This window comes from Propithecus coquereli, unplaced genomic scaffold, assembly GCF_000956105.1.
Source record: "Propithecus coquereli isolate 6110/MARCELLA unplaced genomic scaffold, Pcoq_1.0 Scaffold10, whole genome shotgun sequence".
NCBI classification, from domain to species: Eukaryota; Metazoa; Chordata; class Mammalia; order Primates; family Indriidae; genus Propithecus; species Propithecus coquereli.
In genome coordinates, this window is record NW_012133858.1 from 19,640,759 (window position 1) to 19,654,360 (window position 13,602).

Below are 13,602 nucleotides of genomic sequence, written 5' to 3' on the forward strand. Positions count from 1 at the left end.
GGGACAGGAAGTGGTCAGACGAGAGTCTGGTCGTGTGTGAAAGGAGCAGCGTGGAGGATCTCTCATAACAGTCTCACTGGTGTGCTCACACAGGAGCATTGAGCACGTGGGACTGGGATTTGAGGGCCACCAGGTCCTTCTATCAGTGAGTCACATCACTCAGTGGCAACTCAGGACTGTCAACAATGGCTGACACTGTTGGAGAAACCCAAAGAAAGGGAGACCTTGTCTACAGCCATGCCACCCTGAACACGCTCGATTTCATCCAAAGGGGAGACCAGGCGTCGTGTGGAGTGGACGCCCAGGGTAGTGAACAGAGCCAGGGGGTCAGCCCCGAGCAAGGCCACGACCATCGTGGGAGATGGCTGGGTGTTTGGAGGCAGTGGATTGTTGGAGTTGGCTAGAGAAGCTTTCAGAGATCTGTAACTCTAAAGCAATGTTTCGAGGAGGGAGAAACATGATAGGAAGAGAGGAAGGCAACTTATCAAAACAGAGGGCAGCAGTTTTGTGGAAATTGCGGCAGTAGTGCCACTTGTACAAGCAGAGCACATTAGCCATGGTGCTGTCACGTAGCTTTGTCTCGCTAATCTGAGACACCCCAACACCCCTGTGAGGTGAGCATTGTCACCACGTCCACTGGAGATGACCCTTGAGGACAGACAGAACTTCTAGAGGTGGAGATGCAGGGGGAAGGCACTCCGGGCAGAGGGACTGTGTGAGCCTGTAAACAACTCTGTCCACCCAGCCATGGTCCAGTTTCCTCCAACAACCTGTCCCTTGACTTTTTTTTTTAATTGTAGTAAAATATACATAACATAAAAGTATAAAATTGGCCATTTTAACCATTTTAAGTGTGCAGTTTGGTGGCATTAAGTGCATTCACATTGTCGTGCAATCACCACAACCATCCACCTCCAAAACTTTACATCTTCCCAAACTGAAACTCCATGCACATTAAACAATGTTCTTGGACTCTGTAAGCCTCGAGTGGAAATGGCTCCCCGTCATGGCTGGAATCGTGCCTGTGGGTACCTGACTGCAATGCGGCATCTACGTCCTGCTGGGCACTGGTACAACAGCCCCATGAGGAAGTTGGCCACAATCATCTCCTATCTCCTTTGAACAAATGAAGAAACTGAGGCAAGGGGAGGTAAATAACTTGCTCAAGGTCACACAACTGGGCAGAACTGGGATTTAGACCCCAGCAGCCAGGTTCCAAGACAGTTGAAATACAAGAAAAGACTACAGAACGTGACCACTGACAAACGTGGGGTCTAGCGCATGCTGAGATGGAATAGCATATCCTGAGGGGAGACACTGCCACTGCTGGTGGCTTCCCTGTCCCTCCCTGAGCTGCTGCGCAGGCAGAGGCTGAGGGCAGCCTCACCAGGATGAGCTCCATGGGCCGGAGGTAAGGCTGATGCTGATGTAGGAGTGAAGGTGTCCCAACCTGTCCCAGGCTGGAGCCCTGCAGCCCTGCTGAGCAGCATGGCCGGGTGTGACTGGTGTGACCAAATGGATTTACTCCTTTGGGGAAAGACTCCTAGGGTTTGCCTCCCCCAACGACACTGCCTGGGGAGCACGAGCATAAAAGCAGGAGCAGGCCGTGGGGAGAGGAAGGTGGGAGAGGGTGTGAGGAGCCTCAGGACCGGGAAGCAGAGGGGAGGACAGGAGACACAGGACCAAGGAGATGTTCTCCCTGCTCAGCGGGCTGGCTGTATTGGCTGTCTCCTTCCTGCTTTTGAAACTTGGCACCCTCTACTGGGAAAGGAGCCACCTTCCCCCTGGCCCATTCCCCTTCCCCATCCTTGGAAACCTGTGGCAACTTAGCTTTCAGCTGCATCCGGAGACACTATTCCAGGTAGGCAATCTGTCCCTAAGGGGTGAGCAGATGAACCCTCCTCCCGCTCAGCCCAAGGATACTGAAGATCGAAGGAAATGGGGTCAAACACATGTGGGGGTGAATCCTGGTCCTGCCACTCACTAGCTCAGAGGCCATGAGCCTCATTTTCCTCATCTGTCAAATGCAAGGTTGTAGGTGGATTGCAAAAATTATAGACTTTGTGCAAAGTCTACCTAAGAGGATTCTTGAGGGCAGTAGAAGTCCACTGCAAATGTAACACGATGGAGAAAGCTGTATTGAACAGAACTCTATTCCAGGAGAGCACTGTGTCTATGGCAGGAAGGACTTTTCTGAAATGCCACTTGAGATGGGAGTTGGGGAAATGGGACTCCCAAGGGCACACTCAAGTAACATTACTCAAGTAGTCGCTGCACAAAGCCACCTCCAGGGTAGACAGATGTGCCAGCTGGAGGGCGTCTGTTGGGTTGAGTGGGCCAGGGCTGGACTGCTGCTGAAAGCCACGGGCAGGACACACTGCCCTTTCCCTGGCAAGGCTTGGCTCTCTTCTCAATCAGAGCTGAACAAATATTTTTTAAATATCTGGTTGAAGAGATCAGATAATTATAATCCTCAGGCTCCTCACACACTGGAAAGAACACTACACTGGGAGTGGGGACACCTGGGTTTGAGGTCCTGGTCCTTTGCTATCTTTTTTCTTTTTTTTCTTTGAGACAGAGTCTTGCTTTGTTGCCAGGGCTAGAGTGTAATAGCATCATCATAGCTCACAGCAACCTCAGACTCCTGGGCTCAAGCGATCCTCCTGCCTCAGCCTCCCAAGTAGCTGGGACTATAGGCACGCACAACCATGCCTGGCTAATTTTTTTCTATTTTTAGTAGAGACAGGGTCTCACTCTTGCTCAGGCTGGTCTCGAACTCCCGAGCTCAAGTGATCCTCCCGCCTTGGCCTCGCAGAGTGCTAGGATTACAGGCGTGAGCCACCGTGCCTGGTCTTGGCCTGTGTTTTTTAACCCATAAAATGGAGATGATCCCTACCTGCACACTGATGCTGAGGGGGACTCAAGTGACATATGTAAAGCCTACACAGGACATTAGCCCTCAGGAAACTGCGGTCATTATTTAACATCATCTGTAAAGTGGGTAGAACACGCCCAGCTCCCAGGGCTGATGGGTCGTGGAACTGGGCCCTGACCATTCCGAGCACACGGGGAGCCTGTGGCCCAGGTTCGGCTTGTCTGGGGATGGGGGTGCTCTGCGAAGGTGCCCTGAGGTGAGTGTCGCTGGTCTCTCCGCAGCTGGCCCAGACTCATGGACGCGTGTTCACCGTGTGGGTGGGCCCGACGCCTGTCGTGGTGCTGAGCGGCTTCCAGGCGGTGAAGGAGGCGCTGGTCTCCAACTCGGAGCAGTTCTCTGGCAGGCCCCTCAGCCCGCTCTTCTGGGACCTGTTTGGAGAAAGAGGCAGGGCTGCCCCTCCTGTTGGGGAGGGGAGGTGGCTGGATGGTCACTGCGCTCAGAGAGTTGGGCTGGCCCAGAACTGTTAACAGAGAGGGGCCTCCTGAGAGGAGTCGGGTCTCCTCAAACACGCCTTTGGGGCGAGGGGATGTGACAAGGAACCAGCTCTGGAGGTCAAAAGACCTGGACGCAAGTCTCAGCCCCTCGCCACCTGTGTGACCTTGAGCAAGTGAGCCTCACTGTGCGCTCAGTGTTCTCGTCTGTGAGATGGGGATAACGACTGCTCCTACCTCCCGGGGGTGTGGGGGAGACCAAGTGACCGAAACACCGAGAGTGCCCGATACAGTGCCGGGCTCAGCAAATGCCCTGTTCCCTCCTCACCCCCTCTTTATCTCCTCCTGCATGTCTTGTGGGGACTCTCAAAGGCAAAATCAGCTGGGTGGACTGGGAGAGGGCGTAGTTGAGCCCAGCTCGAGCACACCAGGCTCGCTAACAGCCCTCACTCACTAGTCAGAGCACCAGCCCATCGCTGCTCGGGAGGGTCACTGGGGGTCTGCCCGCTAGGCCTGGGTGAGAGCCTAGCGGTCTTGGCCTGGGAGGCTGGGAGAGGCCGGTGACTGTCCACCTCGCCCCGGACCCAGGGGTCATCTGCAGCAACGGGCACACATGGCGGCAACAGAGACGCTTCTGTGTGGTGACGCTTCGGGAGCTGGGCCTGGGTAAGCCGGCGCTGCAGGCGCAGCTGCAGGAAGAAGCGGCAGAGCTGGCCGAAGCCTTCCACCGGGAGCAGGGTAAGACGCGGGCAGGGGGCAGGCCAGGGAAGGCGCACCCTAATCCCGCCACCCCACGTACACGCAGGGAGGCCGAGCCTTGCTGCACCTGCAGGGGTGTGTGTGTGCGCGTGTGTCCGTGAAGCCTGGGAACGCTAACAGCAGTTTAGAGCTACGTCAGTGCAGTGGGAGTTTCTCTGAGGTGGGTGGGCAGAGGCCCAGGAATGCCCGGGTCACTGGGAAGCCAGAAGCCCTTCTTCTCTATAGCTGGGGCAGTGTTCTCCAATGACACCTAATGCCTTTCAAACTTCCAACCTTTTGCACATGCTACTGACCCTTCCGAATGACCTAGCCCACACCTCTTCCCTCCCCGTGAGAAATGACAGCTCCTTTCAGACCTGGCTGAGGTCATCCACCCCAAGAAGACCTCCCTGAATCCCAGGCACAGCTAGGGATTTGTTCCCGCCTGTGACATACCTGCCCTACATTCTGTTGTCATTTAAAGGTTGTCTGTGTCCCACTCCTCTCTCTGCAAACCTAGCACCTGTCACAGAGCTGGCTCATAGAAGGTGCTCAGTAAGCATTTATAGGGTGCATGAATGAAGAACGGGAATGAACGAATGATAAGTAAATGAGCGGCTGTATACAAGATTGGATGCGTGCTCGGGCAGTGCTCCTTGTGTCTCCTCAGCCTGAGCCCTGCCCCTCTACTCTCAGGTAGACCCTTCGACCCTCAGGCATCCATTGTCAGGTCCACGGCCAGAGTCATTGGGGCCCTCGTGTTTGGCTACTGCTTCCTCTCGGAGGATCCCATCTTCCAGGAACTGACTCAAGCCATCGACTTTGGCCTGGCCTTTGTCAGCACCGTGTGGCGCCGGGTAATTGGCATTTGGGGAGGCAGGCACGCAGGCCACTGGACGGCTGGAGGCCCAAGGCAGGCAGGAGCCTCAGCCAGGGCCTGGCAGGAGGGAGACCGTGGGGCCTGAGTCTGGGTCCTTTAGATGACTTTTGTTCAGCAAGCTGACAAGTTCACAGCATCAATCCTCCTTTGTGTGGTTCAGCGCGAATGGGCAGGGAGTAAGAAGCAAGTTATGTCCTCAGAAATGCAGCTTTCTGGCTCCGAAACGTCCTAGCTTAGCCCCGAACACAATCGCTGCTACCATTGCTCTCATTTCTGTCTAGATTATTTTGGAGGTCTTCAGATGAGAGGCAGCCCTGTGTTGCCCATGTCAGAGGCTGCAGCCCACTCTGGAGACCCCCTGACTCATGCTGGCACCTGAGTAGGCCCTGGGTGGGCCTCTCTCTCCACAGCTGTACGACATGTTTCCCTGGGCCCTCCGCCACCTCCCAGGACCACACCAGGAGATGTTCAGGTACAAAGAGGCTGTGAGGGGCTTCATCCGCCAAGAGATCATCAGGCACAAGCTTGGGGCACCCGAGGCCCCCAAGGACTTCATCAGCTGCTACCTGGCCCAGATCACCAAGGTGGGCCTGATGCAGAGGAATGGAGGGGGCCATCTTTCTAGGCTGCACCTTGTTTCTAAGCCGTGGTCTTGGTTCCTCATTTTTGTCTTGGTCTATAAGCTTTCAGAGCACCCTGAAAGATTGGATTAAAATAGGGTTTTCCTCCCTACCTTTTCCCAGGCCAAGGATGGCTTCTGCAACCAAGGGTAGGGTGGGAAGCAGAAGCTCTGGCTAATGTCAGGGACAGTCCCTCATGAAAAGTCAGTGCAAACCGGGCATGGTGTAGTCCCTGCTACTTGGGAGGTGAGGCAGGAGGATCGCTTGAGCCCAGGAGTTTGAGTCCAGCCTGGGTGACATAGCCAGACCCTGTCTCCAAAAAAAAAAAAGTCAGTCAGCGTAATTCTGGGACTCAGGTCCTCCTCAGGGGTCAGACCCCCAAGGAGTTCTGGTCCCACAAGTCTTAGAACAGGTCAGGCCTCAAAGAGACACCAGGGCTCTGTTAGGAGAGAATTTTAGACCCAGAGTTGTTCCCCCCACCGCCTGCCAGGCCATGGATGATCCTGTCTCCACATTCAACGAGGAGAACCTGATCCAGGTGGTGATCGACCTGTTTCTGGGAGGCACCGACGCCACAGCCACCACCCTGCGCTGGGCACTCATCCACATGGTCCAGCACAGAGACGTCCAGGGTGAGGGGCCCTTGGTTCTACCCTGGCTGACTGCCTGTGCCTGTTACCCCATCACTCCTGCTCTGTGGTGCCGGGGCCGGGGCCTGCTCTCTCACCACTGTGGTATAAGAAGTGTTCATGGCTTTGAGTCAAGAGGGGCTTCAGTTCCCACCCTACTTACTGTGTGATCTTGGGCAAGTCATTCCACCTCTCAGAACCAGTGTAAAAGGGGGCAACATTCTTTTACTCATTCAGTAATGATTCAGCACGTACTGCAATGATGCAGCACCTGTGCTAATGTCCACCTCAAGATCACAGTCACGGAGGGAAAAAGGTGGCTGGAATTCTCTCAGGGACAAACTGGCTACGACCTCAGTTCAAATCCTGGCTCCGCACTTTATTGACCTTGGGCAAAAATATCTGTCCAGTTAGAGCCTCGGTTTCCTCATCTGTAAAATGGTGACAGCAGTTCCCACCTCATAATGCTCTTTGTATATAGAGCACCTGGCACATAGTGGGTGTTGAAACCTGTGTCCTTTTCTTTCCCTCAAGTAGCCCCTGGAAAAGAAAACCCTACAAAATCTCGTTCATAAGCAGCTAGCTCTGCTTCAGAGAAGGGCGTGCTCCCGTGGGACCAGGGGAGGCAGGAGTAACCTAGGTGGAGTCACCTAGGGGTCATGAGCCTCTGGGCAGTCTCTGGCTGGGGTGAGGGCGGTGGGGCGGGATGGGAAGGCCAGGCCTCAGGCGCCCTCCCGAGACCCACACTGAGCTACCCACAGACAGGGTGCAGCAGGAGCTGGACGAGGTGCTGGGCGCTGCCTCAGCTGTCTGCTACGAAGAGCGCGAGCACCTGCCCTACACCCGCGCTGTCCTCCACGAGGTACAGCGCCTCAGCAGTGTTGTGACCGTGGGCGCCGTGCGCCAGTGTGTGACCTCCACCCGTGTGTGCGGCTACCCCATGCCCACGGTAGGCAGCCCCTACGCAGCCCCACGCCCGCCCTGGTACCTACAGAGCATGCCCTTCCTGCCCAGCACGGCCATCTGCTATGGTTTCTGCCAACCTGCCAGCTCTCCGTCAGTCAGTCATCCATCTATCTATCTATCTATCTATCTATCTATCTATCTATCTATCTATCTATCATCTATCTATGGCATTTGGGATGCGGGGTTGTTTATAAAAGAGTGTACTCACCAAGGGATAATTTTTAAAGTTCCCTATTGCTCAGAGATAACCCTTGCAAACATTATAATGTACTTCTTTCTAATCTTTTTTTATCCAAATACATTTTACATAGTTGTGATTATGCTAAATATATCATTCTGAATCCTTCGTTTCACTTAACATATTATTCAGATCCTTTTAGATCAGTGGTTCTCAAACTTCCAGGTACATTGGAGTCACTGGAAGGCTTCTTCAAACAGACACTGCTGGGCTCCACTCCCAGAGTGTGCAGTGGGGCCTGAGACTTTGCCTTTCTAACAGATTCCCAGGCAGTGCCGATGCTGTGGGTCCAGAGACCACACTTTGAAAACCACTGATCTCCGTTACTCTTAATGGCTGCATAATGTTCCACCAAATGGATGTTTTGTAATTTTTAACCCTTTTGATGAACAGTTAGGCCATTTGCAATTTATGTGCCTTAGAACTGGTTTCTAGCAGAAATGGCTTTCTTGTTTCTTTCATTTTTATAACAAGGTTGAGAAACAAGTACCAAATAAGCAGAGAGAGAAGAAGAGAGTTATATAAAAATAAGTCAAGAACAGCAACTTTGGCCAGGCGCGGTGGCTCACACCTGTAATCCTAGCTCTCTGGGAGGCCGAGGTGGGCGGATTGTTTGAGCTCTGGAGTTCGAGACCAGCCTGAGCAAGAACGAGACCCTGTCTCTACTAAAAATAGAAAGAAATTAATTGGACAACTAAAAATATATAGAAAAAATTAGCCGGGCATGGTGGCGCATGCCTGTAGTCCCAGCTACTCGGGAGGCTGAGGCAGGAGGATCGCCTGAGCCCAGGAGTTTGAGGTTGCTGTGAGCTAGGATGACGCCACGGCACTCTAGCCCAGGCAACACAGTGAGACTCTGTCTCAAAAAAAAAAAAGAACGGCTACTTCATATGCACATAAAACTTGAATCTGAGCTTTACTGGAGTGAAGGCTATTAAAAAAAGGAAATCCCAGTTAGTTATGAATCTTATTATGTAATAAAAGGAAGCATGCCTGTATCAGGGAAGCTTTGGCTCATCCAGTTAGTTATTAGAAGGATCATCATTCATAATGTTCTTTCAAGGGCCAGGGGGCAATGTGTAGGATAATGCCTTAAGTAGGAGTTTTACAAAAATTCAGAAATATTCTCCAAAATAGTAGCTGCTTCTTATCTCAACCCCTTTTAAGAGGTAAAAGTTTACATGAAGTTGAATGCATTTCTACAGGAAGCCAAGATAATATACTTGAAGTTTACAGCTCTCTAGTGATCCAGGCTGAGACAGGTTTCCAAGAGGGTTTTTGACATGAGCTGGACAATAACATGATAACATCTGCTCTTTGCCAACGTGTACTGTGGGCTGAGGGCTTTGCACCCACTCCGTCATTCAGTACAGCGGTGTTCTGTATTGCTGAGCCATCTAGGTCATTCAATGTCAATAGACATTGAATTATTTATCTATCTTGTTGTGTAACAAATTACCCAAAAACTTAGCAGCTTAGAACAACAGCATTTATAATTTCCCTGTTTCTGAGGGTCAGGAAACTGGGTGCAGTTTAGCTGGATGGCTCTGATTCAAGGTCTCTCATGAAGTAACCATCAAGTTGTTGGTGGGGCTGCAGTCTCATCTGAAGACTCCACTGGGGAGGCTCCACTTCAAGCTCACTCACATGGATGTCTTCAGGACTCAGCTGCTCACTGGCTAGAGACCACCCTCAGTTCCTCCACACAGCACAGCTCACAACAGGGCATCTGACCTCCAACAGAGGTAGCAAGCAAGAGAACACCCAAAATAGAAGCTAAAATCTTTTTGTAACTTAATCTCAGACATGATATCCCAGTACTTTTACCATACTCTGTTTATTAGAAGTGAGTTACTAGATCTAGCCCAACTCAAGGGGAGGTGATTGCACAAGGGTGTGAATCTTGGGAGTCCAGGATCATTGATGGCATTTTAAAGATAGCACACCACAGATGTGTAGGTGGTGAGGTTGCCACTTTAATGAAAATGAAACAGTCACTCACCTTGGTGCCCTGGTGCAGGGTGACTCCTCTATACCTAGAGGTGGTGGCTGGAGCCCCAAGACTTTCCTCAGAAAGAGGCTTTGACTTTGCCCTGATGCCCAGCCTGTGCTTAGTGGAAGCTGCAATGGTACGACATGGCACACTAGGAAAGCGTTGGGGGGAGAAGGTGTGGGAGCCCCCTCTTCACCATAACTGTCTTCGTTCAGCACTTATGACTGTGGTTCAAGGCAGACTCGACTTGACTCCAGGGGCCCTGCCAGGATGCCATTATTAACTTCTTATTAATTTGGTCAGACTTGAGATCTCCACCTCCACACATTTCTTCTCCATAGCAACCCTATCCTTTAGATGCTGCTGTTGTTATTCCTTTTTTACAAATAGGGAAATTTTAGCGTAGAGAGCATAAGTAACTGCCCAAACACATCGCTAATAAGTGACTTAACTGAGTTTCAAATTCACGTCCCTCTGATGCCAAAATTTTTTTCTTTCTACCACATGCCCTGCTATTTGTATTGCTCCAAAAATGACTCTCTCGGTAAGCAGTGAACCAACATGTTAAATGGAGACGTTTTGCATACCCACTGGTCTGTCTGATTGGCGGATACTGAGCTGTCCTTGGCAGGAGTTGGCCAGCAAGTTCATAGGTTTGTCAAGTGTCTCTGGGAATGTGAGGATAGGACCACGTCATCAGTTCATCTTGCAGCTGGCATGGCAGAGGACCTAGGCCCAGATTGTCTAGAAGCTGTGCCAAATTAGGTCAGTTAAGAAGGGAGGACCAGAGTTCGGCTCTGTTTTATGCCATTTGGGATTCGAAATTTCCTTATTAAGAGGCCCTTCCTGCCAATTTGATTTTAGATAAAGGCTCCAGAGGACTATTAATAACCTGAAATCAATATTGAGCTTTTACAACTTGGGCGAGAGATGAACGCTGAAAGTGGAATCAAAGCTTGACAGTAGATCATTAAATGTTACAGATATTCCTAAATTGTTCCTAACCATCTCATCAGCTGAGTGATAGTGACAACAGCAATGGTTCCTAATACAATGGTTGCACTTCAAGACTTCAAGCCTGTCTCTTCTCTGACATGCTATTTGATTGTGAACTCCAAACTGCCATCTACTGGGGAGAAGCTGGCATAGAGTCCCCAGAGGGCACCCAGCAGGCAGATGGCTCTACAATATGGGGGAGAAGGAGAGTCACCCTTTTTGTGTGCTGGATAGGCTATTCTCTGAACCTGTTCCATGAGCTAAGACCAGTCAGTCACTGCGCAAGGAGGCCAGAACATCATGTAAAACAGGATACAAATAATTCTGGAGTGAAGAGAGCATCTTGCTAGGAGCCTCTTTCTCTTAAGGTGATTATTAAGAAGTGTTGCAATGCAGAAAGTTACTTAATCCCAGGTGGAAAAAGGGGAAATTGCTAGGACTAGAACTGGGAAATGTGTGGCTCACTCAGGCAGCAGCAAGAGCATGTGCCTCCCCAACACCTCCGCTTAAAGCTACGGAGTGACCAGGTCTGGGCGCCCTATTGGTCCAGATAGCAAGGGTCAGGCCCCTCCCTTAAGCTTACGGCACTGCAACAACAACAAAAAAGTGCCTTCTGAAAGTATTTACACAGGCTTAATTTCTACATTCTTTATTCTGTTTGGGATGGATGCAGGCTTCAAACTCTTCTGAGCTTTTTTTTTTTTTTTTTTTTTAATTTCAAGCTATCTTTGTCAAGACCAAGAATCCTGTAGTCAGTGTTCTGTTTCCTATACGGGTAGCTGGTTTAAGTCTATGGTATTTGGTAAATGAGCCATGGAGTAGGAGACCCTCCCCAGAATCCTGGAGCTCATTGTCCTGGGACTATAACCAACCCATTTTTGCTCCACTTTGGCCTCTGTATGCTGCTTCCATTTGGCCTGTGTGTGCCCAGGGCCTGCATGGTAGGAGCAGAAGTTACTCTGCTCGCATCTCATCAGTCTGATTATTTTTCTAATCACTCACTTCTCCTTTGAGATAGAGTGAGGGCTAGGATTAGGGTAAGGGTGAAGGTCTGGGTTGGAGTTAGGGTTTGGGTGAGGGTTAGAGTTGGAGTTAGGTTTATGTTTTCCTCTCCCCAACCCTAAAGAGTGAAGCTTTCTGTCTCCTTTTCTTCTCTCTGTCTTTCCATCACTCTATCCTTTCTCTTTGTTTGCCATTCCATTTCTCATCTTTCTCTCTTTCTCACCCTCTCACACACACACACACACACACACACACACACACACACAACCCCTCATCCCGGTGTTTGCTGACCTGTGCCTTACTTTGTCCCTTCCAGACATGCCCATAGCTGTTGGCCTTCTCCATAGGATGCAATGGCTCTGTGTCTCTAGACCTGGTTGAGAATCTTCAGAACAAAGACGGGTGGCCCATAGCCAGGAGGGTGTCATGCTCAGTTCCTTCACTGATGTGAGCCTTGAGGAAGGGCACCCTGAGAGGGCTGCCTGCTGAACCTTCCTACGGTCCCCTGGGCTACTCCCGCAAGCACACTGGGTGTTCTTTGAGCTCACCTGGGCCTAGTGTCAGGGCCATCTGAGGCTCTTTGAGCCACACCAGCTCCTCTCTTCAGGTCACCATCATCTTGCCCAACCTGGCCTCCGTGCTGTATGACCCTGAGTGCTGGGAGACCCCTCGACAGTTCAACCCTGGCCACTTCCTGGACAAGGATGGAAACTTTGTGGTCAATGAGGCCTTCCTGCCATTCTCTACAGGTACTAGGCACAGTGCTGGATTCGGGGTGGTAGTTGAGGGTGTGGAGGGGCAGACACAGGGACAGCTACCACCCTCTAACCTTTCTGCTTCCAGGGCATCGGGTATGTCCAGGTGACCAGCTGGCTCGAATGGAGCTCTTCCTGATGTTTGCCACCCTCCTCAAGAACTTCCGGCTCCAACTGCCAGAGGGGAGCCCGGGGCTCAGGCTGGAGTACATCTTTGGGGGCACTCTGCAGCCCCAGCCCCAGGAGATCTGTGCAGCGCCCCGTCAGGGCAGCCCCAGCCCAGGTCCTCGGGCAGAGTGCCTGTAGCCAGCTGGGCATCTGGAGGCCTGTCCCCCATGAAGTCCTTCCTCAGTCTCTTTTGGCTTCTGCAAAGTTAGAGAAGAGGAAGGACAGGGGTTCACGCAGCTCAGCTGCTCATGGTTCCCCCTAACACAAGCTCTGTGGGGTGACACTGGAGAGTAGACTTATCAAGGATTCTACGAAGGTAGCTGAGTTTGGGTAGCTCAGTTCTTAGGTTAGGTTAGTTATGCATTGGTAGGGAAGGACATTACAAGGTTAGTTAATCCTGACATTAAATCAGTTCACAATGTTAATTTGGGGAATTAAGCCTCACAAGGTAGCAGCTATGTAGGTTCAGAGGGAAAGGCAAACTTTTAAGCAAAACTATAAATATAATAATGCATGCAAGTACTCTGGATGCTGGGGACTGATAAGCACCCCCACCCCCCAAAAAAGGGGAGGTGGGGAGGCAGCTTATTTTCTGTCCTCTTCTGCCCTCTCTTGACCATAGGGAAGCAGTGCAGGTCCCTACAGTGCTAGGATGGGGAAGGATCTCCCCCAGTCTCCACCAGGCAAAGCCAGCAGCCAATAATAATAACTGTTCCCAGCAAATTCTCCACCAAGGACTCCCTTTACTTTGCCCACAAGGGTTCCCAAGTTTTGAAACATTGTCTCTCCAGACAAATCTTGTTATTAAAAAAATTGCTTGTATTAAGGAAAGGCAAATTAAAATCAAAATGAGATACCACTACACATCTATTAGAATTGCTATAAATGCAACCCTGACGATCCCAAGTACTGGAAAAGATGTGGGGCAACTGGAACTCTCATGCACTACTGGCAGGAATGCGAAATGGCACAACCATGCTGGAAAATAGTTTGGCAATTTCTTGTAAAATTAAACATTACACCACACAACCCAGTTGTCCAGCTCCTAGGTATTGTTACCCAACTCCTAGGTATTGTTGCCCAAAAGAAATGAAAATATATTTTCACACAAACACATACTATATGATTCTGCTTTGAAAAGGCAAAACTATGAGGCCTGGCGCGGTGGCTCATGCCTGTAATCCTAGCTCTCTGGGAGGCCGAGGCGGGCGGATTGTTTGAGCTCAGGAGTTCGAAACCAGCCTGAGCAAG

At 51.0% G+C, this 13,602-nt stretch overlaps 1 protein-coding gene across 1 annotated transcript; it reads left to right on the forward strand.

The window, feature by feature from the left end:
• The first annotated feature begins 5,403 nt into the window (after window positions 1-5,403).
• On the forward strand, window positions 5,404-12,489 carry LOC105806815 (cytochrome P450 2J2-like). Its single transcript, XM_012640020.1, has 5 exons — window positions 5,404-5,568; window positions 6,095-6,236; window positions 6,995-7,182; window positions 12,036-12,177; window positions 12,272-12,489. The coding sequence occupies exons 1-5, from the start codon at window positions 5,404-5,406 to the stop codon at window positions 12,487-12,489; spliced, it is 855 nt and encodes a 284-aa protein (XP_012495474.1).
• Window positions 12,490-13,602: the final 1,113 nt, after the last annotated feature.